We start from the raw sequence: 27,604 nt of genomic DNA on the forward strand, positions 1-27,604 counted from the left end.
GGAAGGAAAGGAAGGAAAGAAAGTAAAGAATTAGGAACCAGGTCAAAAGGGAGGAGGATGTTTTAGGCAGAGGAAAAGTGCCCGGTCAGCGACTATAAGGAGTTTGGACTTTACCAAATGGCAATGGTGGGGGCCAGAAGATGAAGCCAGAAACATGTTATTTGCATTTTAGAGACTATATTCTGGAGAATCGATTGGAGAACAGTGAGAGTTATCGTAGGCAAATGAGGATGGCAGCTGACCTAAGGAAATGGCAGGAGTGGGGAGAGAAGTGGATGAATTCAGGAGGTATTTCAGAAAGAGGCAACAGGACGCAGTCACTGATAAGACGCAGGATTTGGAGAAAGAGGGATCAAGGAAACCTCTGGCCCTTCTGGAGCATCAGGAGGCTGTACTCTTGGCCCATCAGTGGCTTCCTCATAGTGCACACCATCATCAAAGCAGAGGTAAAGCCACCTGGACATGAAGGAGCCGAAGAAAAGACAGATGGCTTTTGAGGACCACAACCAAAAGACTGGCTTGTCAACTCAACATGTCACACACGGCAGACCCCGGGCCACTCCAGAAATATCAGGGGCAGGAGGAGGTCCCTCCCAAGACTAGACTTTGGCACTGAAAGGTGAAAGCAAAATCAGGAAATGTGGACTGCAATGTTATCATGACTTCATTTGTAACCAAAGACTGCTAAGGCCTGGAAAATATTAGGTAAATGGTTGAATTCCTCAATTATGCCAAAATGCAACACATTTGAATTACATATATGAAAGCATCATTACAAAAGCTCTTATCACATGGCCCATTATGGAAGAAGATAAGCCTAAGATAGCAAAAGAATTAATACACTTAACGGCTCTAATGACTGATAGGGGTATGGAGGGATTCTATTGTTTTGAAAAAGACATTTTACAGAATCAAAAGCCATAAAAAACATGTGCTTTCAGGGAAATCCTAAATATCAAAAACCAAGTAAATGAGCACTTTCCTAAGTGGCACCCAGTTCATTACCTACGGACACAGTACTTACTACTTACATTCTTCTTAATTTTATTCTTGATGGTTTCAATTACTCCAGCCTCTTCACTTTCACACAGCTTTTCTGTAGTTTTTAAGTCATCACATGCCAACTGCATTTTTTCTTCCTCAAATGTCATCATGGCATTCTTCCAAGAAAGAAGGAAGGAAGGAGTGAATGAACCAGTAAATGTCTGAAAATTTAGGCAATTTATTACAACAAAATCCCAAACTAGGAGGAAAAAAAAAACAAATTATTTGTTGCAAGTAAGAGAATCAGAACGTTACGGCACACTCTAATCATTTCCAAGAACTATAATCTCAATATGAAATGAGAACATACCACCGCTACACCTACATGAAAAAATATATGGTAATAAATGTTCCTGCAATTACTGTTCTACAATCTTTTTTGTTGTCATTGAACACAGTATCAAAAGCTCTGTATAATTTCTAATTAGTGCACTTCACTCAGTTTTTATAGCAGTGTCTCACTGAAAAGTCCATTCTACCCACACCGAACCCCTGGGCTCCTTCCATCAAGTACCGCACAGAAGCCTAGTGAAACATCAGCTGACAGATGCTCCTGGAAAAGCATGAGTCTTTTCAGAGATGGCAGTTCCAAAGGGGTTCCCTTATTTGGAACCCACTTTACATTGTTCACAGTGAAAAATTCCACTGACAGTCCATTTCCACGCACCTGATCCTGGTAGATTTCTCCAGACCACATCTGACCGGGTAAGAGCAGTTTCCTTCTCTGCTGAAAACCTGCTACTTTCACCAGTGAGACTGAGGTTTCTGAGGATATGAATGGGCTATAGGGGCAGACATGACACCTGATTCTTGGAAGGACCTAATGAACTCACAGCTAGCTCTCCATTCTCTATCCATTCAGCAAGCCCTCCCCTTGGCATTCTAGGCCTCCTTTGTAGGACTCTAATATACTCTCTCCTTGGCACATGTACCCCAGTGTTCATAGCAGCACTCTCAACAATAGCCAAATCATGGAAAGAGCCTAAGTGTCCACCAGCTGACGAATGGATCAAGAAGATGTGGTTTATCTATACGATGGAATACTACATGGCAATGAGAAAGAATGACATCTGGCCATGTGTAGCAACATGGATGGACCTTGAGGGTGTTATGCTGAGCGAAATAAGTCAGGCAGAGAAGGACAGATACCATACGTTTTCACTCATATGTGGAACAAGAGAACTTAACAGAGGACCATGGGGGAGGGGAAGGGGAAAAAAACAGTTAAGGAGAAGGAGGGAGGCAAACCATGAGAGACTCTTAAATGCTGAGAACAAACTGAGGGTTGATGGGAGTGGGGGGGGAGAGGGGGAGAGGGGGGTGATGGGCATGGTGGAGGGCACTTGTTGGGATGAGTACTGGGTATTACAGGGAAACTAACTTGACAATAAGCTATATAAAAAATAAATAATAATATACTCTCTCCCCTTGTAGCCAAACCAGACCATAACCACCTTTGCCCAAGCTCCCACCCCCACACTCTTTCCAAGAAGACCCCAGCCCTGCCACAGCCTCCCTCCCCACCTTTCTGCCCCACACTTTGGCTGGGTCTCCCTCACTGCCTCTACAGTTAAGTGGGTACTCATGTAGTGATTCCCACAGAGTACCTTTTTCCTGAAAGTCGGAGGCTATGTTTTCTTGTAAACAGCAGGCCTTAAAAACTTTTGTCATACTCCCTGACAGTAAGAGGAAATAAACAGTTTGAATGAAAATCCATGTCATGGGAAGCTGGTCTGGTGTCTGTGGTTGGGCACTGACAGCCTGCGCAGGACACAGCAGTCTACAGATATCTTTCTGGATCTGAAATCTAAATGCTTTCTCTACTTTATTTGGTCTCTACACATGATATTGATTATACACACACACGTGCGCGCGCGCGCTATTATACCATTCTAAGATAGCAATTTTTAATTTTGTGTTGCAAAGTGGTTTGTGTGATGTTATACTCATTTCTGGGGAAAAAAAGCATCCAATTTTCTACATTGCCAAATTTGCTTAAAAAACCCAACTGTAATATACTCCCTTCAATTCCTAAATACTAATATTTAAAAATGTAATCGTAACTAACAAATTTCAGATACGCTAATTTAACTTGCCTTCCAGTCAACAATGATTTTAGACCAAACCTTTAGTATCCAAAGCTTGATTTTTTCTTTTTAAATCTCTACTGCAATTTTGTTTTTTGGAAAGATCTTTCCAATTATATTAAAAAATTTATTAAGTAAAACAGAATACTCTGGAAGGTATAAGCATTTTATTTTTAAAATTAAGGGAGAGAGGATATCTCATAGGTGTTGGTTAATAGGCAAAACTTGATTCCACTATTAAATGCTAAAATATCTGTATCTATACAGCCAGTAATTCTAAGACATACTTTACATACTTGTTTCGTTCACACCAATACCTCTCCCCATACCAACTCACCAAAAAACTGACGAAGCTAGCTCCGAAACTCATCAATGGGCTATGATTTCTGTTAAAAAAACAAAATAAAATTATTTTTAATGTATACTTTGATAAACATTTGATATATTAGGATCACTATATATTTCTAATAATTGGAGACATAATAAAGACTTAGAGCTGATTAAATTACCCTAAGAAAAAAGTTGGAGGCAAGGAGGTTCACAGTCTGCCTGTCAGATTAGAATCTACCCTTGATTCTGCAAAGCCAGGTACATAAAAAAGTATAAGAGGCTGCTCTAGCAAACCCACATGACATCTATAAACCCATGGCCAAAGAAAGATGATTAATATTCATCTTAAAATGCAAAACATGTTCAAAACTACACATAACAAGTAACCATCATTTTTAAAGGAGATCAAAGATTTTACCACTGAGCCAACCTTGAAAACCCACTCATTCCATCTTAAAAACTTCAAGAAGGCCTCCCCTGGAGTCAGACACTCCCCCACTGTAATAGTCATTATCCAACTACACATGTAAGAAACCAAATCAAACTAATACCAATTCAAAGAAGATAGGAATATAAACTTTCAAATTCATAACCATTAGGAAATCTAAATCATTGTAAACTGCACTAAGAAAAAATAAGTAATAACTCCTTCCTTAAATAAAAATAATTTTACTGATTTTTTAAAAAATTATGTAGACAGCATAAGGTCATTCTAAAATAAAGGAAAGAACAATGCATTTAGTCAATCTCTTATAGGAAATTTAATTGGCATGCAAAGTGAGTGTGTGTCTGGGGAGGGGTGGACATGCACATATATCTACACATATGCACACACACAGATACAGTGAGTGTATTAGATGGACATCTTTGTACCTATATCTTTTCAGGCAAGTCCACATGTATTCTTGGGACAAACTGCTAAAGAGAGCATTACAGAGTATGCACATCCATTTTCCCCTAGGGTCAAGGGAAGAGAGAGAAAGTAAGGAGGGGGGGAGGGGAAGAAGTGGGGCAAAAAGGAACCTGATTAATTTGGAATATCAACCTTCTGCTACATTTTTCTCCATCTACTTAGTACTTACTCAAATCTACAATTACTCGTTTACCCTCATCTAATAGGATACTAAACCAGCAAGAGAAGTACAATGATCAACACACTGTGAAGAACTTTCGCTGGCATTCACACCCATAAGCCAAGCTCTAGCAGCGCATGCACAGCACACGATGAAGTCTGCTGTCCTTCCAAACAAACGTGATGTGCCAGAGAAGACAGCAATTTCCCCAACCCACACCGTCCCCTCCATGGCTCCTCACAGACATACTGGTATAGGGTCCTACCCGAATTTGGTTTGCATTTCAGTGTTTCTTCTAGAATGTTATTTTCTGCCTCTACCCCTTATCATCAGATCTTACATACAACAGGCATTCAACAAATTTGAACCAGTAAAAGAATGAAAGACGGAGAACCATGCTTTTCAGAACAAACTCATTTCAATCAAGTGTGGATTAGCGTGGCTTCCCCCTTGCCTTGCTTACACGTAACCATTTCGCCATCTGAGAAATGAAAGAAGCTGAAACTAGGGATGTGCTTCTTGTTCTTGACTAAAATTAGGTTTCTGAGAGCCAAAGCTATTAATTATTCATGGTATTCTAGCCTGGCCCTTGGTACTTCACATACCAGCTTAGGTGAAAAACCAGCCCAAAGGAAACACTCTTCCCTCCTTGAAGTACATTCTCTGCAAACCCCACAGCATCTGGCACGTTAGATAATGTACCCAGTACAACAAACCGATCAACAAACATACAATCTTTCGTATGCCACACAAGACCTGTTGTTTTAAGAATTTAACAAGGCTTGGGGCAGCTGGGTGGCTCAGTCAGTTAAGCGTCAACTTCGACTCAGGTCATAATTTCACAGTTCATGAGCTTGAGCCCCATATCCAGCTCTCTGCTGTCATAGGGGAGCCTGCTTCAGATCCTCGGTTTCTTTCTGTTCTCTCTCTTTCTCTCTCTCTGCCCCTCCCCTTCTCCCTCCCTCCCCCCCTCTCTCTCATAAACAAACATTAAAAGAAACTTTTTAGTGGCACATGGGTGGCTCAGTTGGTTAAGCATCTAACTTCAGCTCAGGTCATGATCTCATGGTTCATGAGTTCAAGCCCCGCATCTGGCTCTGTGCTGACAGCTCAGAGCCTGGAGCCTGCTTCGGATTCTGTGTCTCCCTCCCTCTGCCCTCCTCTGCTCATGCTCTATCTCTGTTTCTCTCTGTGTCTCTCAAAAATAAACAAAAAGTTTAAAAAAAATTTTTTTAATGAATTTAACAAGGGTCACTTGACTTTTTAACCCTATGTTGATTTACCTTATTTTGATCATTTTTGGCCAACGGATTTGTTTCTACATAAACTTACTTATTCGAGGGATTTGGAAACGTTCCCAAAGAGTACAAGCATCATTACTTTAAAGCTGAATCTAAAGAAGGAGAATAAAGAGGCTCCAAGCTCACCTCAATGTACTTATGTTAGGAACCAATAAACAGTGATCCAAACACAAGGGAAGTGAGGGTATTATGTAAAGACCAAGTATAAAGGTAAGCATTAGAACCAAAAATACACATCTTCTTAAATACCAGAAAATAGATAAAAAAAAACAGAGGTGGGGAAAAGTGAAACAGACCACATGGTGAAAACCTCCCTTATCTAAAGAAGGGATTATGTAAGGATATATATATATTTGCTAATATTGAAAACAAAATGGTGGAGTAACTTATAATTTAAAAAAAGAGATTCTACAAGGTGAGAGAAGGACTAGGGAAGAAGAAACAAGGATAGAAACAAAGTTTCTCTGTAGATACTTTGTTTTGTAGATTAGACTTTGGGATCATGTGAATATTGCACATCATAATACCAAATTTTAAAAATGCAATCCCTAAAAAGTAAAATTAATATACCTAAAGACAAATCCAGTCGGTAAAATAAACACACAGAACTATTCCAAGTGACTTTAGAACACAATAATCCAACAGTGCATTTTTATTATGAAATATTCTTAAAAACAGACCCCAAAATATGGCAAAAACATTTTGTTTTTTCAGTAATCATATTCTCACCAGTCAGGCTGGTACTGTCATCCTAAGGACTCAGGACTTTGTGCACAGGAAAAAGAATGTACTTAATTAAAAATCTAATAGTTTAGGATATAACGTCATGGGTTTTATCTTTCAAAAAGTAAATATTTCTATTTACTGAAAAAGCCTAGAAGTAACAGCACTAGTTGCACTGAGTGGATCTAGTGCTCGCTCTAAATACAGTAAGCAAATGAGACCATAGGTCCTGGAAGAAATGGCTGTGTTCAAGAACAGCCTGGAGTATCTTATTAGAGCAGAAAGCTAGGAAGTTTAAAAGCCATATGAGGGTTTTGAAGAACTTCCCACTACACAAACACAGAACAATAATCCCTGATGACAGTAAAAACAGCAATAGTTTGAAACATCAAATAAGGTTAAACTGTAAATTCATAATGATACTTTTAATTAAAAACAACACAAGAGCAACATGTCTTTCATTGCCTATGGAAGATCCCATGGAGGACGTTAAGGAACTGACCCGTTATTTTGAAAACTCATTAAAAATAAAGAAGAAAGGAAGGAAAGGAAGGAAAGGAAGGAAAGAAAGAAAGGGAAGAAAGGGAAGAAAGGGAAGAAAGGGAAGAAAGGGAAGAAAGGAAGAAAGGAAGAAAGGAAGAAAGAAAGAGCATTTGCCCCATCCTTTCTCTATGGACTCAGAGTAATGAATTAATTGGGTAGGAGGGCAGTCTTTTCACAAAAATATCCTGGGAAAATAATGAAAAGCAAACAGAATCAGTGTCTCATTGTGGAGCCCCTCATGAAATACTGGAGATGGGTAATGACCACAGAGACAGGACAACACACCAAATGCCACCATGCTGATGCCATCAGCAATATGCAAGCTGCAGGAAACTCTAGGACAAAGATCCTACTTTCTTCAATGACAAGAAAAAAAATATATGAGTAGGGGGAAAGAAACGGGAAAGGAATCTCTAAAATAAAAGTTTCAAAATACAAGAGGCACATAAAGGCACATAGAGAGAGGAGTACGTATGTGCTTATATATATACATATATATATATATATATATACACATATATATATATATATATACACATATATATATATATATATATATACACATATATATATATATACACACACACACACACTTACATACATACTCGTAACAATTAGAATATGAAACAAAAATCACAATAGCACCAAATAACTAATTATCCATAAGGGTAAATCTTACAAAGATGTGTAATACTGCCATGCTGAAAACTCAAAACATTACTAAAAAAAGAAATAAGACCTCCCTAAATCAGGGTTTCTTAACATTTTGGGTCAGATAATTTTTTGTTTTGGGGGCTGTCCTATGAGCTGTAGGACGTTGAGCGGCATCCTTACCTCCTATCTACAAGATTCCAGTAGCACGCAGCCACCCCACCCCCACCCCCACCACAGATAGAACAAAAATGTCTCCTGACATCACCAAATGTCTTCTGAGAGCAAATCAACCCTGGCTGTGAACTACTAACCTCAAATATAAAGATATATATACTATTTTAGGGACTAGAATTCAATATTGCAACAATGTTAATTTCTCTTAAACCTATCTACAGTTTCAGTGCAATTCAAAACAAAACCCCTGGTGTGGGGGGGTGGGGGGAACAGGGTATTGAAAAGCTGACTCTAAAATCTACATGGAGGGATACCTGGCTGGCTCAATTGGTACAGCCTCCAACTCCTGATCTCTGGGTTATAGGTTTGAGCCCCACATTGGTTACAGAGATTACTTAAAAATAAAATCTACATGGAAAAGACAAATACCATAAAATTTAAAGAACAACAGAGCTGGAGACCTGACATCAAAACTTAATTAAGAATTTCTACTCACTCATAAGAGACTGAAAAAGACAAATTGCAGATAGTTGCAATCCACTTATTCAACAAAAAGCTGATCCTCAGAATATAAAAATTCCCAAGAATCAGTAAAAAATGACTACTGAGTAAAAATGGGCAAAAGTCTTGAATAGGCACTTCAGAAAAGAGATATCTAAAAGTCAATAATCATATTAAAGTGCTGAAAAGCACTGGGAAATGCAACCGCAATGAAATACCACTATACTCTCATCAGATTGGCCATACTCACAAGGACTAACACCACCAAGTGTTAATGAGAAAGTGGAGCAACTAGAACTCTCATATATTGCTTAATAATATTTACTAAAGGTAAACATATGCCTACCCCATAATCCATTAACTTCATTCCTCAGTACACATCTGTATACACAATAGAATTATTATGTCCTCAAAAGACATGTATGGCATGTTAATAGTACTTATTCATAATAATAGCCTCAAACTGGAAATAGAATGGATTAATTAATTTCAGCATATCCATTCAATGAGATGGAACAGTTCACAGCTATGAGAACAAACTACTGCTAAATACAATAACATGAATAAATTTCACAGACAATCTTGAGTAAAAAAAAAAAAAAACAGGCACCAAAGAGTATATGAATCCATTGATATGAAGTTCAAAACCACTATTTAGGGTACCTGGGTGGCTCAGTCGGGTAAGTGTCCAACTCTTGATCTCAGATCTTCATCTCAGAGTCATGAGTTCAGGCCCTGTGTTGGGCTCTACACTAGGCATGTAGCCTACTTTATGGGAAAAAAAACACCCTTCTGACCTCTGACAACAGAGGACAGAACAGTGGAACCTTTGGAGATATTATCAACTTAGAAAGAACTCAAGGGAAGATGCTAGAATACTGGAAATATACTATAAATTTATTTGGGTTTAAGTAGTAACACTGCAATCTTTACACATGTATACATTCTTCACTGTATGTAAACTTTTTCTTGGGGAAAAAACTAAAAAGAAAAAATCTGATAAATGAACACTGCAGGCACTTGATTATATCACAGAATCTTAATTTTTTAAGTATGGCTACATTTTAAAAACCATTTTTTAGAGATGTATTTGAAAAGTATTTACAGATAAATGATGACTGGGATTTGTTTCAAAAATACACTGAGGGCCATCGGGGTGGCTCAGTTGGTTAAGTGTCTGACTTCAGGTATTGTCGTGATCTCACAGTTTGTGAGTTCAAGCCCCATGTTGGGCTCCATCTGGGTTCTGACAGCTCAGAGCCTGGAGCCTGCTTCAGATTCTGTGTCTCCATCTCTGCCCCTTCCCTAGTTGCACTGTCTCTCTCTCTCAAAAATTAACAAACACTTTAAACATTTAAACATACATGCACATGCAAATGCACAGATAAAACAAGATTTGCCATGACTTATTTACTGAGGTTGGGTGACCACAACATGGGAAATGACTAAAGTATTTTATGTGCTTAAGACGTTTTAGGCTATTTTCAAAACAAAAAATTAAAAAGCAAACACAAAAATCTTCCACAAAAGAGGCCTCTCGGAATCCTTTTTGATGAGAAGGCTTCTTATGGTCATTGCCACCGTTTGCTTTTTGGAAATGCATCATCAGTAGTAATAAAACGGCTCCAGATTTTTCTCTGTATAAAAAGGCAGAAAACCTATGGCAAATGCAGAGGAGCAATTGACTATCTTTTCCTCAATTCATTAACACTGCCAACATTTCAAGAAATATTTCTCTAGGATATTTAAACCCAGACTGTGAAAATTTTACCTCTTGAAATATAGTGGGAAGACAATGTATGCGTTTGATTATCAAGGGAATATTTTTTTCCATTAAGTAACTGGGCATAATTACTATACATCAGTCCCTAAACGAATATGTTTTTCAAAGATCTTACCTCCTAACACAGTGGCAAATGGCTGGAATTTTTGACACTTGATTTTTGTGACAATGTTCTATATTGATACATTTTGAATTCTTAGAAGAATTCTCAAAAAGGACTATTCTCCCTTTCAAATGTGCAGGGAGATTGGACTTTGTGAGTTAAAAAGGCGACCCACGGCCACCTGACACTAATTAGCCATGGCAACCAGCCTCATCTTTCACTACAGCCCGGAGATCCCAGAATTGAGGGTCAAAGAAATAATCACATAAATTCACTCCCTACTGCTCTTAAGGGTGCTGTGCCTTTTCTGTGACCCATGCTGCTCACGTGAGCTGTGTTTTAAAAATCACAGTTCCAGAGGACAGGAGCAATCAAGGTACTGACTCTGCTTCTTGAGATGCCTCCTTGCCTTCACAAACAAAACCTTTGCTAGCAAGTGATGCCCTCTGCTCGGTCTGGCGTTTCCATGGGCGCTAGGGGGACAAAACGGGTTCAGTACTTCATTTTTCTCTCTGCAAGTAAACAGTGCCAACAGAAGAAAAAGGCTAAATGTATGGAGCCATTCACTGCAACATTTTCCAGGATAGGAAAAACCAAAGTTTCAAAAGCAGTCTACACAGGGGAAAAGCTTCATGACATTGGATTTGGAAATGATTTCTTGAATAGGAAACCAAAAGCACAGGCAACAAAAGTAAAAAATGAATTGGACTATATAAAAATAAAAACTGTACATCAAAGGACATAATCAACAGTGAAAAGGCAACAGCAGCCTACAGGAGAAAATATTTTCAAATTATCTGGTAAGGGATTAACATCCAGACTATGTAAATAACTCCTACAACTCAACAAAAACAACAAACTAAGGAGGCAAAATGGGTGACTGAATGGCTAAATTAGTTAAGCATCCGACTTGATTTCGGCTCAGATGATGACCTCAACAGTTTGTGAGTTAACGCTCATAGTGCGGAGCCTGCTTCAGATTCTCTCTCTACCCCCTCAAAATAAACTTAAAAAAAAAAATGAGCATAGACTTGAAAAAACATTTCCCCAAAGAAGATATACAAACAGCCAATAAGTCCATGAAAGATGCTCAACATCACTGATCATTAAGGACTATAACGAAAGAAAATTAAAAGTGTTAATGAGAATGTGGAGAAACTGGAACCCTTGTACACAGTGGGGATGTAAAATCATGCAGCCATTATAGAAAACAGAATGGCAGTTTCTTAAAACATTAGAAATGAAATTATCATACGGCTCAGCAATTCCAACTGTGGGTATATGCCCAAAAGAATTGAAATCAGGATCTCAAGCAGATATCTGTATGCCCTGTTCTAGCAGCATTACTCACAATGAACCAAAAGGTGGAAAGTATGAAGGCAGACAAATATATAAAAATGTGGTGTATACATACAATGGAACATTATTCAGCCCAAAAAAGGAAGGAAACACGGACTCGTGCTGCAACAGAGAAGTCCTGAAGATGTTATGCTATGTGAAATAGGGCAGTCACAAAAAAGTACTGTGCGATTCCATTTACAGGAGGTACCTGCAATCGTCAGATTCAGAGATAGGAAGCAGAACGGAGGCTGCCATGGGCTGGGGACAGGGAAGAATGAGGAGTTATAGGTTTCAGTTTTGCAAAGTTTCAGTTTTGCAAAATAAAGTCTTCTGGAAATGGGTCAAACCACAATGCAAATGTATTTAACTAAAGGGCACACTTAAAAGTGGTTTAGATGGTAAATGTCATTTACGACAATCAAAATTTTTTTTGAAAATGTACAGAAAGTCTGCAACAGAATAAATGCCTCATAAAATAACCACATAGAATCTTACAACCTAGAAAAATGCCTGTGACAGAATGTAACATGCAAGCAAAGGTTCCATGTACACAGTGTTCCAATATGTATAAACAATAAAGCAATGAAAATACACTTTGGGGGAGAGGGGCAATAGGATTTCTGGTGATTTTATCCAATGATTAAGCGTATGTGTGGGTGGATAAACAGTCATGGCAACAACTGCACTAATCATCTGTTTCAATAACATCATTGCAGACGTTCTCTCTACATTTAGACAAAAATGCACCACTTAAGGCAATTTGCTTGTTCTAAGTACTCCGTGATTCAGTTGTTGCTTTCATACAATTTCTCAACAGAATATACCATCCAGCCAACCAAAGAGAATAATGGGGCAACTCAAAGAGCAAAACAGACAAAGCCCGCTTCCCTGGGAGTGAGGTCTTCATTGAGCTGCAAGCTGAGGTCTGCAGGTGCCTCACTGTGGCCTCCGGTACTGTCAGGGTGAGCAGACAAACCATGGCAAATGAAGGGAGAGAAACGTACAGGAGATGGCTTCCTTCAGTCTCTGATTGTTTCTCAAAAATGAATATGATTTGGAGATTTCCTTTCTCTTTATCTGCACAGGTATCATAAATAAGACTTTTTAATGATTTTTAAATATTAAAAAAAAGAAAAAGGAAGAAAGAAACAAAGGCAGTAGGCCATCAAACAGAATCCTGGAATTTCTTCTTTTTTTTTCTTTCATAGTTTATTGTCAAGTTGGTTTCCATATAACACCCAGTGCTCATCCCCATAAGTGCCCTCCTCCAAGCCCATCACCTCCCTTCCCCTCTCCCCCACTCTCATCAGCCCTCAGTTTGTTCTCAGCATTCAAGAGTCTCTCATGGTTTGCCTCCCTCCCTCTCCCCAACTATTTTTCCCCTTCTCCTCCCCCATGGTCTTCTGTTAAGTTCCTCCTAATCTACCTATACATGCAAACATATGGTATCTGTCCTTCTCTGCCTGACTTATTTCACTCAGCGTAACATCCTCAAGTTCCATCCATGTTGCTATACGTGGCCAGATTTCATTCTTTCTCATTGCCATGTAGTATTCCATTGTATAGATAAACCACATCTTCTTGATCCATTCGTTAGCTAATGGACACTTGGGCTTTTTCCATGATTTAGCTATTGTTGAGAGTGCTGTTATGAACACTGGGGTCCATGTGCCCCTATGCATCAGCACTCCTGTATCCCTTGGGTAAATTCCTAGCAGTGCTACTCCTGGATCATAGGGGAGTTCTACTGTTAATTTTTTGAGGAACCTCCACAGTGTTTTCCAGAGGGGCTGCACCAGTTTACATTCCCACCAACAGTGTAGGAGGGGGCCGGTTTATCCACATCCTCGCCAGCATCTATAGACTCCTGATTTGTTCATTTTAGCCACTCTGACTGGCATGAGGTGGTATTTCAGTGTGGTTTTGATTTGTATTTCCCTGATGAGGAGGGATGCTGAGCATCGTTTCATGTGTCTGTTGGCCATCTGGATGTCCTCTTTGGAGAAGAGTGTCTTCTCCATGTGTCTGTTCATGTCTTCTGCCCATTTCTTCACTGGATTATTTGTTTTTTGGGTCTGGAGTTTGGTGAGTTCCCTATAGATTTTGGATACTAGCCCTTTATCTGATATGTCATTTGCAACTATCTTTTCCCAATCTGTCAGCTGTCTATCGGTTTTATGGATTGTTTGCTGTGCAGAAGGTTGTTATCTTGATGAGGTCCCAATAGTTCATTTTTGCTCGATTCCCTTGCCTTTGGGGATGTGTCAAGTAAGAAATTGCTGCGGTTGAGGTCAAGGAGGTTGTTTCTGCTTTCTCCTCTACGGTTTTGATGGTTTCCTGTCTCATATTCAGGTCCTTTATCCATTTTGAGTTTATTTTTATGTATGGTGTGAGAAAGTGATCTAGTTTCATTCTTCTGCATGTTGCTATCCAGTTCTCCCAGCACCATCTGTTAAAGAGGCTGTCTTTTTCCCACTCGATACTCTTTCCTCCTTTGTCAAAGATTAGTTGGCCATACATTTGTGGGTACAATTCTGAGTTATCTATTCCATTGGTCTAGGTGTCTGTTTTTGTGCCAATACCATACTGTCTAGATGATTCCAGCTTTGTAGTAGAGGCTAAAGTCTGGGATGGTGATGCCTCCCGTTTTGGTTTCCGTCTTCAACATTTCTTTGGCTATTCAGGGTCTTTTGTGGTTCCATACAAATTTTAGGATAGTTCTAGTTTTGAGAAGAATGCTGGTGCAATTCTGATTGGGATTGCATTGAATGTGTAGATTGCTTTGGGTAGTAATGACATTTTAACTATATTCTTCCAATCCATGAGGATGGAATGTTTTTCCATTTCTTTGTGTCTTCTTCAATTTCCCTCATAAGTTTTCTACAGTTTTCATCAAATAGATCTCTTATATCTTTGGTTAGGCTTATTCCTAGGTATTTTATGGTTTTTTGTGCAATTGTGAATGGGATCAGTTTCTTGATTTCTCTTTCTGCTGCTTCATTATTGGTGTATAGAAATGCAACCGATTTCTGTACACTGATTTTGTACCCTGCAACGTTGCTGAATTCATGGTCAGTTCTAGTAGGATTCTGGTGGAGTCTGTCGGGTTTTCTGTGTAGAGTATCATGTCGTCTGCAAAAGTGAGAGTTTGACATCTTCTTTGCCAATTCTGATGCCTTTTATTTCCTTTTGTTGTCTGATGGCTGACACTAGGACTTCCAGCACTATGTTAAACAACAGTGGTGAGAGTGGACATCCCTGTCGTGTTCCTGATTTCAGGGGGAAAGCTCTCAGGTTTTCCCCGTTGAGGATGATGTTAGCCGGGGGCTTCTCATAGATGGCTTTTATGATGTTTAAGTTCCTCTACCCTGACTTTCTCGAGGGTCTTTATTAAGAAGGAATGCTGCATTTTGTCAAATGCTTTTTCTGAATCTATCGGCAGGATCATATGGTTTTTATCTTTTCTTTTGTTAGTGTGATGTATCACACTGATTGATTTGCGAATATTGAACCAGCCCTGTAACCCAGGAATGAATCCCACTTGGTTATGGTGGATAATTCTTTTTATGTGCTGCTAAATTCAATTTGCAAGTACCTTGTTGAGGATTTTTGCATCCATATTCATCAAGGATATTGGCCTGTAGTTCTCTTTTTTTGCTGGGTCTCTGACTGGCTTGGGAATGAAAGTGATGCTGGCTTCATAGAATAATTCCAGAGCCCAATTGGGCACAGAGCCCAATACAGGGCTCGAACCCATGAACCGTGAGATCATGACCTGAGCAGAAGTCAGACACTTAACCGACTGAGCCACCCAGCCAACCTGGTGTCGGTTCCTTCCATTTCTATTTTTTTGGAATAGCTTGAGAAGAATGGGTATTAACTCTGATTTAAATGTCTGTAGAATTCCCCAGGGAAGCCATCTGACTCAGGGCTCTGATTCAATTTCTTTACTAGTTATGGGTCTGTTCAGATTTTCTATCTCTTCCCATGTGAATTTTCATAGTGCATGTGTGTTTAGGAATTTGTCTATTTCCTCTAGGTTGTCTGGTTTGTTGGCATAAAATTTTTCATAGTATTCCCTGGTAATTGCTTGTATTTCTGAGGGATTGGTTGTAATAAATCCATTTTCATTCGTGATTTTATCTATCTGGGTGCTCTCTTTTCTTTTTCAGAAGCCTGGCTAGAGGTTTATCAATTTCGTTTATTTTTTCAAAAATCCAACTCTTGGTTTCATTGATCTGTTCAACTCTTTTTTTTTGGATTCTATATTGCTTATTTCTGCCCTGGTTTTTATTATTTCACTTCTCCTACTGGGTTTGGGGTGCTCTTGTTGCTCTCCTTCTAGTTCCTTTAGGTGAGCTGTTAGATTTTGTACTTGTGCTTTTTCTAATTTCTAGAAGGAGGCCCGGAGTGCAATGTGCTTTCCTCTTAGGACTGCCTTTGCTGCATCCCATAGAGTTTGGATTGTTGTAGTTTCATTTTCATTGGTTTCCATATACTTTTTAATTTCTTCTCTAATTGCCCGATTGGCCCATTCGTTCTTTAGTAGCGTGTTCTTTAACCTCCATGTTTTTGGAGGTTTTCCAGACTTTTTCCTGTGATTGATTTCGAGTTTCATGGCATTGTGATCTGAAAGTGTGCATGGTATGATTTCCATTCTTTTACACTTATTGAGGACTGCTTTATGACCCAGTATGTGATCTGCCTGGAAGAATGTGCCATGCACACTTGAGAAGAAAGGGAATTCCATAGCCTCAGGACATAGAATTCTAAATATTTCTGTCAAATCCCTCATAGAGTCCCCCTGGTGATGAATTCTTTCAATTTTTGTTTATTTGGGAAGACTTTTATATCTCCTTCTATTCTGAATGACAGGCTTGCTGGATAGAGGATTCTTGGCTGCATATTTTTTCTGTTCATCACATTGAAGATTTCCTGCCATTCTTTACTGGCTTGCAAAGTTTCAGTAGATAGGTCTGCAACTACTCTGATTGGTCTCCCTTTGTATTTATAAGGCCCTTTTGTCCCTAGCTGCTTTCAGAATTCTCTTTGTCCTTACATTTTTGCCAGTTTCACTATGATATGTCATGCAGAAGGTTGATTTCAAGTTACATCTGAGGGGAGTTCTCTGTGCTTCTTGGATTTCAAGGTCTGTTTCCTTCCCCATATTGGGGAAGTTCTCTGCTATAATTTGTTCAAGTACTCCTTCAGTGCTTTTCCGTCTCTCTTCCTCTTCTGGAATTCCTATGATAGGGTTATTGTTCCGTTTGATTGTATCACTAAGCTCTGGAACTACTTTCGTGCTCCTGGATCAGTTTCTCTCTCTTTTTCTCGGCTTCTTCTTTATCTATAATTGTGTCTTCTAATTCACCTATTCTCTCTGCCTCTTCAATCCGTGCATTGGACGCCTCCATGTTATTATGTACCTCATTTATAGCCTTAAGTCATCACAACTATTTTTAAGTTCCGTAGTCTTTGTAGCACTAGCTTCTCTGATGTCTTCCATGCCTTTCTCAAGCCCAGCGATTAATTTTATGACTATTGTTCTAAATCCTTGTTCAGTTGTGTTGCTTATTATCAGTTTTGAGCAGCTCTTTAGCTGTCATTTCTTCCTGGAATTTCTTTAGAGGAGAGTTCTTCCATTTCATCATTTTGTCTAGCTTTCTGTCTCTTGTTAGTTTTAAAGCCTTGTTATGCACTCTGCACCTGCAAGTACTGCTATATTAAAGAAGGCTCATTGACTGTCCAGGGCTTGTCCGTTCAGGGAGTGCTCTTTTAATGTTGTCTCTTGGTCTCTCTTGTTTGGTTATTTTATTTCCCTACTCGTAGTGGTATTTGGGACTCTCCAGCATGTGTACTTTGCCTCGTTTCTTGAGGTAGCCCTGGAAAGGAAAACAGACAGACAAACACACAGGAAACAAAGGCATACAAACACACAGACAAATCCAACAAACGAGTGAACTGAAAGGGAAAAAGAAAAAGAAGAAAAAAGCCAAAGACAAAGGACAGTCTAAAACCATAAAACCAGAGTTCCCAGCTACAAATAAAGAGCAGGGTGTATGCAGTGCTGATGGAAGAGCATATACAAGAGAGGAATGGCAGGGGTGGGCAGAAAGTGAAATCGGACAATGACCAGGCAAACAGACTAAGAGGCTTAATTCAGAGAGAGAAAGAGGAGAATATGGTAGGAGGCGAGGAGAAAGAAATGAAGATAATGTTACTCAGAGAAACTATATAGTCTAATCGATTACCCCAGAGAGAGAGAGAGAGAGAGAGAGAGAGAGAGAGAGAAAGGTAGCGGTGGAGGTGTAGAATATACATCTAGAGAATGGATTAAATGTAACTGTTAAGGTAAACCAATGACCAGAATGCCCAGTCCAGCAGAGGGGAGAAATACGAATGAGACAAGGGGAAATGTATCTGAATAGATAGAATTAATCTAGAATTAATCACGGCAGTGCATCCATATTGGTCTTGCCCTGGGCTCTGGTAAAAAAAAAAAAAAAAAAAGGCAGCTCTCTAGCGGAAATGGGCGTGGTTTGGTGTAGGCGGGTGTTAGCCTCCACTGCTTCCCACAACCCCTCCCTGAAGTCCGCCTTGGTGGTTGTGGGGAGAAAAACTGCGGGGCCCCAGTCCCTTCTGGAACCAGGCGTTGCAAATCACTCTTTTGGATCTGATCTTCCTGTGCTGCCGGTGTAGTCAAGGTGGGCTTTTGTTTGTTTTTTCTCACCAAAATAAGATTTTTAAAGTAATTTGGAGGACAGTAAGGAGGGAGTCCGAAGACTCCGCAGATGCAGATTCGGATTCAGTCTTTCCAGGCCCCACGGTGGTCTGTCAGGCCAAGAAGGTGCTCTCTTTGGTGATGCCCTCTGTTAGCTTCCTGGGGAAGAGATCTTTTCCCATAAGCCATCTTCTTTTTTTTTTTTTTTTTTTTTTTTTTTTGTAGAGTCGAGTCTTGTTTCCAGGAAACAGTGCACTGGATGGAGATGGGTATTTTTTTTTTTTTTTAACATCAAGGTAGATCAAATATGTTCAACAAAGTGGGGCGGCTCAGCCAAAGGTGAGGTCTGGAGAGGTTTTCCAGTATCTGCTGATCGTCCTGGCACAGCCAGAAGTCCACGTGTGGAAACGGCGTCCAGGAATAGGTCCTATGCGAAGCTGTTCCCTCCTTGCACCTAAATACTAACCATCGGGCCTGCTGTCAGAGCTCGGGCGGCACGCAGCTCCTCCTCGGGCCTCAGTTGTGGAAGGAGACTCTGTAAATCTTGGCAGTTTTAATGGTGACTTCGATGCCATAGATGATTGTAAAGTGCTTTTCATTTTCTTCCCAGTCATTTAATTCTGTCACACACAGTGTCACTAAGTGACTGTCTTCTTCTTGTCTGTCAAACTCACGAAGAAGTTGACGAGTAAGTTTTTGTGACAACTGCCTGTTGTCGCTGAAGCCTTCCACGAGGTGCATTTCGAGCCTTCCTCACGGAGCCTGGTCCGAGAAGGATTTGATGGAGCTCATGATGAGGGGGACCTCCACTTTGCTGTTGCTTCCATCACAGTGGGTCAGGCAGGTGGCCCCATTACCTGTGTGCCTCAGGGCCACAAGGTGACAAGTGGTGGCATCATCCAAACCCAGAATGGAGATGGAGCCATCCTGCGGGGAGGCTGCTGCAAGCTCTCTTTGCTGAACATACTGAAGACCCTGGGGTCCAACCTGCTGGACAGACTGACCTCTGAGAAGTCTGGCTCTTTCCTCCAGAGGCGGGTGGGTGTGCACGAGGTCCCCTGCAGACTGCAGCATCCGCACTGGCCGCCCTCCAGGAGCGGCAGCATCGCGGAGGCGGCCTCCCCGGCAGGCCCTGGGCTCCACACCCCACCTCCTTCCCAGGTCTTAGTCCCCACGCTTTATTGATACCGCCGGAAATATAATCCCATAGGCTGGGCTGCTCCCCAACCGGGATCGCCGGGAGAGCAGCGGAGCAGTTTCTCCTGGCACCGCCTGGCACCGGGGCACCCGGCCCAAAGTCAGCACCACAGCTAGAAACAGGGTCACTCTCCGTCCCAATAGGAGGTTTTTCCCTTCTCCAGCGACAGTTCTATGTGCAGCTTCAGCTGCTCTTTCTCTTCCCCTGGACTCTCTGCAGCTCCCCACAAAGGGGATTCCCTCCCCTCCCTCTGTGTCTCCGGGTTCCGGCCCCCCTTATCTTCCCCAGTCGCATTCACGCACCTATGAGGTTGTCCTCTCAGCGGACTCTGTCTCTTTTCCTCCCAGACTCTCGTGGTTCAGTGTCCTATGGCTTCAGGCCTTCTTTGCTTGAGAGATGGGGGCCAGTGAAATGTACAGAGCTCCCTGCTTCTCCACCATTTGCCTCCCTCCTGGAGTTTCTTGCTTTTTGAACAAATTATCTTAATTTTTTTTCATTTTTAACAGTGAAAGCATCCCTCTACCAAGATGAGTCTTCCCATCCTGCAAAGAAAAAAACTAAACTCTTTATTACAAGGCCTTTTGAGGTAAGCTGAGGTCAAAACTAAAATATGCCAAAGTCAGTACAAATTAGACAAAGCCTTTGAATGGTCTAAATTTCACAAGACATAGGCCACCTGAATGTAAACGTCATAGTTTGCTAGCACTTGTGCTTTCTGGGCTATTACATCAATTTCGCAGTCCTGTACTCCAAGCCCTCTTTGAGTATACCATGTTATCAATAGATATGATTAATCTGACTCTTCTGGAATAAACTGTTTTCCAAGTAGACTGACCTTACTTTCCTGCACCACTCAGAAATGGGAAACATCTTTATGATGAGCTAGCCGAAAAGCTCAATCTTGATCTGAGGACGTTGCAGCAACAGAGAAAGGAATGTCTAGGCTACCAGGGCCAAAGAACATGACAGTTTTTATCACTTGCCAATGAAAGAGACTGAAAGATTCATCTCTACTCCTACCGTGACAGCAACAAAAGAACAGCAACGTTTCCAGCTCCTTGCTCTTGTTTTTGTTTAATAAACATGCACGAATGAGAGGCCCCTTCCTGTGCAGAAAAAGAAAAGGGGCTTCTGTAGTGATGAGGGAAAAGCTCTGACCCACAGGTCTAGGAGGAAAAGTACCCTCTTCCCTCAGATGGCGGCTGAGGAAAATGAAAGGTAAAAGTCACTTCCACAGGAATAGCAATGGATCTATCCCATTCACTAAGTTTCACCCATCAGGTCCACGTACCCCGCTGCTCCATAGCTTCAAAGTCTCCAAGATAAATTTGCAATTTTATTTTTTTAATGTTTATTTCTTTAGAAAGGGGATGCAGAGAGAGAAGGAGAGAGAGAATCCCAAGCGCTGACCACACGAAGCCTGATCTGGGACTCAGTCCCACAAACCACAAGACCATAAGCTGGCCGAAATCAAGAGTCGTACACTCAACCAACTGAGCCACCTGGGTGCCCAATTCCCAATTTTAAAGCAGCTTCCTGTAAGCATACAGTCGACTCTGAGTCTGTTCACCGAACAGTTAAATTGTCAACCATGTTGAAGCCACACACTTGTAAGTGATTAAGAAATTGGGCCCAATCACAAACAATACAATTCACTGAAGTCAAAGAAATAGATGGTTTTTCTATTTCTACATTACTCCTTCCATTCTTTATAATAGATTTAAGAGAAAGCTATACATTTTACTCTAAAAAAACCACAAATGTAGGTTTTTAAAAAGCAGGGTATTTAAAGATCACGCACCCAACTCTTAACCAATAATGTTCTGCAGTTTAAAAGAAAATAAATGAAAAGGGAGGTCTTCTATGCATGGGGCTGAAAGAAATATTCTAAAAAACCTACTTTTGTCTCATACGCCCACTCAAAATATATTCACTACATACCAAGTATACAACAGGCACTGTGCTATGTGGTGAAGAAACAAAGATGAACAAGAACATGCATGCTCTTCAAGGAACTGAGAAAGTCCAGTGTGGCTTCTGGGAACATTCCAGTAATAATAGATGTGCTGGAAAGTGGGCAGCTGGTTGCTACCTTTACACAAAGTCGTCCTCTGTCACCCTATTTTTTGTGGATGAATGCAGCTCTCTCCAACACCATATATGATGAAATCTAAAAAAAATTACTTGCCATCTTTTTTTTTTCTTTTCTTTTTTTTTTTTTTTTTTTTAGTTTAGTTTTGAGAGAGCAAAAGTGCATGCACAAGCAGGGCAGGGATTGAGAAAGAGGGGGACAGAGGATCCACAGCAGGCTCTGTGCTGACACACAGCCCAACACGGGGCTCGAACTCAAACCACAAGATCATGACCTGAGCCAAAGTCGGACACTTAAGCAACTGAGCCACCCAGGTGCCCCCCTACTTGCCGTCTTTGATGTCCTCTTCTCCAATGTTCTTTTGAAAAAGGACCTGTTAATAAACCTCCACTCTTTTCCACAGCTCTGTATTTTAATTATCTGCAGATAAATATTTGATATTTGTTCATGCCACCATCCTGACCATGCAGCACAGAACGTGGCATATAAACAGGCTCCCCATATAGAACTATTTCACAAACCAACCAGCTCCCACCAAATCCACACTTTACGATGTTTCATCTAATGGACCTTCCTCCACAGGTTCCAAAAAATTACCAGATAGAAGACTGTCCTCAACCTGAGCCCATAAAAACTGCTTTCACTAAGAAAAAATAAATGTGCTTGCTTCTTTTATCAGAAAGGAGCAATGGGGGGATTTCATGGGAAGGTTATATTCTTACTTTTCAGACACAGTTCAAAGCACGATCCTTAAGGAACTTTTCATCTAAAGGACAGCAGGTCTATGAAAACGCTGATCATAGTCATGTGGTTTATGACAGACAAGTGCTGGGAATAGGTGCAGCCTTCTGTTCAGACTTGTGTTTATGGTATGCCCACTCTTCTTGGGGACAGGAGAGCCTTAAGCACACCACCAGCTGGCCCCAGGGACATTCCACTTCTGAGCACAGACACCTGCAGGTCAGGGGGATGCTAGTCCCCAGGGAGCGACCACTCCTGTGTGTGCAGCAACGTCTCCACTCACAGCCACTGGAGTGTCTTACCATTTGTTACATTAACTGTGTGTGAGGCAGCCTTGCTTCTTCTTAGGAAATGACTTGGTAATTCACCAGCTGGTGCCAAGGAGCCATGGAAGACTGTAGTGTACTCAAGGCAGCCATCAGCTTGTAGCAGGCATGTGAGGACTTGTGGATGGCAGGGTGAGACTCTGGGTCACCACCCCACTTAGGTGCAAAATACACAGGAGCCTTGGTCTATTCCTACACCTTGACATAGTAATTACCTACAAGCAAATAATTAACAAGCCCCTCTACTCAGCACTCTGAAAAAAGTAGCTAGGCCATAGATCCTTACGTCCTACAGATAACTGTTCTGATGGATGCATTTCTAGACATATGTACATTTTTAAAAAATTTTAAGGTGGTTAACATACAGTGTGGTTATGCCTTCAGGATTAGAACCCAGTGATTTATCTCTTACATAGGACACCCAGCACTCATCCCAAAAAGTGCCCTCCTTAATGCCCATCACCCATTTAACCCCCCCCCCCAAACACACATACACTCTTCTAGCAACCCTCAGTTTGTACTCTGCAGTTAATAGTCTTGTGGTTTCCCTCCATTTCTGTATTTTATTTTTCCTTTCCTCCCCCTATGTTCATCTGTTGAGTTTCTCAAATCCCACAGGAGTGCAATCATATGGTATCTGTCTTTGACTGACCTATTTCGCTTAGCATAATACCCTCCAGTTCCATCCACATTGCTGCAAATGGCAAGATTTCAAACTTTCCTCACAGAGTAGTATTCCATTATACACACACACACACACCACATCTTCTTAATCCATTCATCAGTTGATAGACATCCGGGCTCTTTCCATAACTGGGCTATTGTCGATTGCGTGGCTATAAACACTGGGTTGAATGTGCCTCTTCAAATCAGCATTTTTGTATCCTTTGGATAAATTCCTACTAGTGCAACTGCTGGGTTGTAGGGTGCTCGGTTTTTAATTTTTTGAGGAAATTCCATATTATTTTCCAGAGTGGCTGCAATCAGTTAGCATTCCCAACAGAAATGCAAAAGGGTTCCCCTTCTCTGCATCCTGACCAACACCTGTTGTTGCCTGAGTTGTTAATGTTAGCCATTCTGACAGGTGTGAGGTGGTATCTCATTGTGGTTTTGGCTTGTATTTCCCTGATGATGAGCAATGCTGAACATCTTTTCATGTGTCTGTTGGCCATCTGGATGTCTTCTTTGGAAAACTGTCTATTCCTGTCTTCTGCCCATTTCTTCACTGGATGATTTGTTTGGTTTTGAGTTTGGTTAAGTTCTTTACAGATTCTGGATATTAACCCTTTATCTGATACATTGTTTGCAAGTATCTTCTTCCATTCCTAGACATATGGACATTAAGAATGCACCTTCTGCATATGGCGAGATGCTCCTCAGAGCCATTGTGGTCATTTAAAATACAAAGAGCTTCTACAAGTACACGCCAAAAACAAATTTCACTTCCTACACTTGTCTCTGGTATCCCACAGATTCAGGGGCACACCTCAGAACTTGGGATGGAGGGAGATTTGGGCAACAACTACGAAAGAGAAGCAGTGATCAGGGCAGAGGACATGGAAGGTATGGCTGGGTCGGAGGCCACAGTGCCAAAGCCTGGCTTGCTGAGTGCCACCTCTCCCAGAACCCCAAATGGTGGCTCGGCACCCAGCCAGCAAGGCTTGTGAGGACAGAGAAGAGGAAAGCCTAAAAAAGGGAAACAAAAACCAAGTAAAAGCCACAGAAATCAGTTAGTCCCTGAGTTCCCACCTTTTAACTTCCAAATGATTTCTTGAATTAGAATTAATGTGACAGACTATTTAGTACGCTGATATTTACAAATAAATATTTATAAATATTTACAAGTAAAGGTTGTCTTGCTATACACAAAAGAATGAAACTGGGCCACTTTCTTACACCATACACAAAAAGAAACTCAGAATGGACTAAAGACCTAAACGTAAGGCCTGAAGCCATAAAACTCCTAGAGGAAAATACAGGCAGTCATCTCTTGGCCTTAGCAATATCTTTCTGGCTCTGTCTCTTCAGGCAAAGGAATAAAAGCAAAAATAAACTGGGACTATACCAAAATAAGAAGCTTTTGCACAGCAAAGAAAACCAACAAAACAAAAAAGGCAACCTACTGAATGGGAGAAGATACTTGCAAAGGCTATATCCAATAAGGGGTTAATAACCAAAATATATAAAGAACTCCTACAACAAGACCAGAAAAATAATAATCTAAGTAGAAAACGGGCAGAGGACCTGAAAAGACATTTTCTAAAGAACACACACAGCCAAAAGAGACACACGAAAAGATGTTCAACACCACCAATCATTAGGGACATGCAAATCAAAACCTACCGTTATGAGATATCATGGCACATTAGTCAGAATGGCTAGTATTGCAAGAAAAAACAAGCGTTGGTGAGAACGTGAATATATGGGAATCCTCATGCACTGTTGGTGGGAATGCAAACTAGTACAGCCAATGTGGAAAACAGTACGGAGATTCCTCAAAAAATAAAAAAATAGAAATACTATACAACCCAGTATTTATACTTGTTGGTATTTACCCAAGGAAAACAGAAACACTAATTCAAAAAAGGTATCTGCATTCATATCTTTACAGCAGCATTATTTACAATAGCCAAGATATGGAAGCAACGAAAGCGTCCATCGATAGAGGAGCGGATAAAGAAGATGTGGCTCAGAAGAACTGAGCCACCCAGGTGCCCCTAGAACTCCTCTTATAAGTATAAAGTTTTCTTCAATTGGCAAACATCTTAAGAACTACATAATTATGGATTGACATGTTCATTTTGTAACTGTATTTTAAATATTTAACAATTTAAAATTTAAATAATTACATGCAGAATATATTCTTTGTGAAAATCACAATAGAAAATAACAAATCTATTTTTTCCTACACTTCCAGTCAGCCCCAGACTAAAAGGAAAAAAAAATTCTCTGCATTTGAAAGTCCACTTAAGGAAAAAAAAACTCAAATGGCAATCCTGATACTTCCCATGAAATTGGTGTCTTAAGAGATACTGTTATGCTTTTTAATAAACTGGATTACGATAAACCAAAAGATAGCAGTATCTACTCAACGTTACAAGAAAAGGAACTGCTATTTGGGAAGAGAGGTAGGAAAAAAGTTATCTGTTTTAATGAAAACTTTACATTTAATTCAAATGTTTATCACATTACTCTTTTTAGAATAACAAGTAATTCAAATCAGAATGGTAAAGGCCTTAAAAGGTCCCACTCACACCAGTATGACTACCTTCAGGCTACGTGCAGCCTTGCATAAATGAAAAAGGACAGCAAGTAGAAACACATTTACTTAAGGAGGTTAGAAATAGGGTATTCAACTGAATTTAACACATCAATTCCTCTCAAGTCCTTAAATGCTTAGGCAATTATCAGTGTCTTCCAGTTTATCAAGTACTTCAAAATCACAACACTACATATTTGGGAAAATACACTGGCCTATTAGTCTCACGCAAATTATTAAACCATAATACTGCATTTTGTATTTCTATTCTAGTAGAGGCTTATCAGACCACAAAATTATACACAGGAGTGATAGATAAAATCTATCTACATGAGATTCAGTTCAATGGAATGAAATTTCTTTTTTTTTTCTTTCTTTTTTTTTTTTCTTTTCCAGGTTAAAGTTGCTGGATGATATCTGGGAAAGCTATATAGTGCAGATAAAAACAAACAGGTAATGTATCAAAGAAACATGGCTAAATGAATAAGCCAGTGTTCCGCTTTCATATCGTCTCTTTATCTTCCTTTAGTGGTCCTGTCTCCAATATAGAGCTAGAATATTTTACAATGATCTGTTATGACTCCAAATATTAACACCAGGAGATATTTCCTCCAACAGTGTTATTATAAAGTATCAAATTTTTCCTGTAACTCCAGTGTTGAACTATTATAGAAAAAGGAAATGAGACCTTGCTCGGTATTTTCTGAAGAAATGCAGTATATAAAATATTGATCATTTGCTTCTCCATTAAAATGCGTCGTATTACCAAAAAAAAAAAAAAGTATCAAATTAAGCTACATGTAAGAGTTTGTTTGGTTTTGCTGTTGTGATAACACACGCTTTCCTCTCTGTGCACCATCTGTCTTGCAGCTACAAAAAGAAATAAAGAAGGAAGAAAGGGAAGTGAGAGGAAGGGAAGGAGGGAGATAAGGGGAAAAATACTGTGAAGTCTAAGAATGATATATAGATGCCATGATTTTTGAGAAGAAACAATACAGTGTTAAATACATATTAAAGTTGAGGGAGCTGTATGATCATCAAAAACTCACAATTTACAAAAGAAATTCTAAGCTTAACACATCTTTTTAAACTGCAGACTTTATTAAGCTAAGGTTTTGAATGCTATGCTAAAATTCTATATAATATAGAAGCCAACACTGAGACAGCTAAAGATTTCAGTAACAAATGTCCATTAAATTTTGTGACACAAAAGTCAATTTATTTAGGGGAGCCCTTAAGCATCTGACTCTTGGTTTCGGCTCAGGTCATGATCTCGTGGTTTGTGGGGTGAACCCCACATCAGCAGATCAGCAGCACAGAGCCTGCTTAGGATTCCCTCTCTCTTGTTCTCTCCCCATATCCTGCTCATGCTGGCTTGCTCTCACAAAAATAAACTTTTTTTTTTTTTTAATGTTTTATTTATTTCTAGGAGAGAGAGAGAGAGACAGCGTGAGCAGGGGAGGGTCAGAGAGAGAGGGAGTCACAGACTGAAACAGGCTCCAGGCTCTGAGCTGGCAGTCAGCACAGAGCCCGATGCAGGGCTCGAACCCACGAACCGCGAGATCATGACCCAAGCGAAAGTCGGACGCTTAACCGACCAAGCCACCCAG

General features: G+C 40.2%; 1 protein-coding gene and 1 pseudogene across 1 annotated transcript in view; both read right to left on the reverse strand.

The window, feature by feature from the left end:
* The window catches only part of TTC39C (tetratricopeptide repeat domain 39C), a 108,680-nt gene that overhangs the window by 51,730 nt on the left and 29,346 nt on the right, over positions 1–27,604 (reverse strand). The window contains exons 2-3 of the mRNA XM_039217951.1: positions 3,469–3,517; positions 1,032–1,160 (exon numbers count right to left, since the gene is read on the reverse strand). Of these exons, the coding sequence (XP_039073882.1) occupies positions 1,032–1,160; positions 3,469–3,517 (178 nt within the window). The remainder of the gene's footprint in view (positions 1–1,031; positions 1,161–3,468; positions 3,518–27,604) is intronic.
* Positions 10,746–19,487, reverse strand: LOC120220709 (annotated as a pseudogene).

The sequence above is a fragment of the Hyaena hyaena genome, unplaced genomic scaffold, assembly GCF_003009895.1.
Source record: "Hyaena hyaena isolate Hyena2069 unplaced genomic scaffold, ASM300989v1 scaffold_14, whole genome shotgun sequence".
NCBI lineage: Eukaryota > Metazoa > Chordata > Mammalia > Carnivora > Hyaenidae > Hyaena > Hyaena hyaena.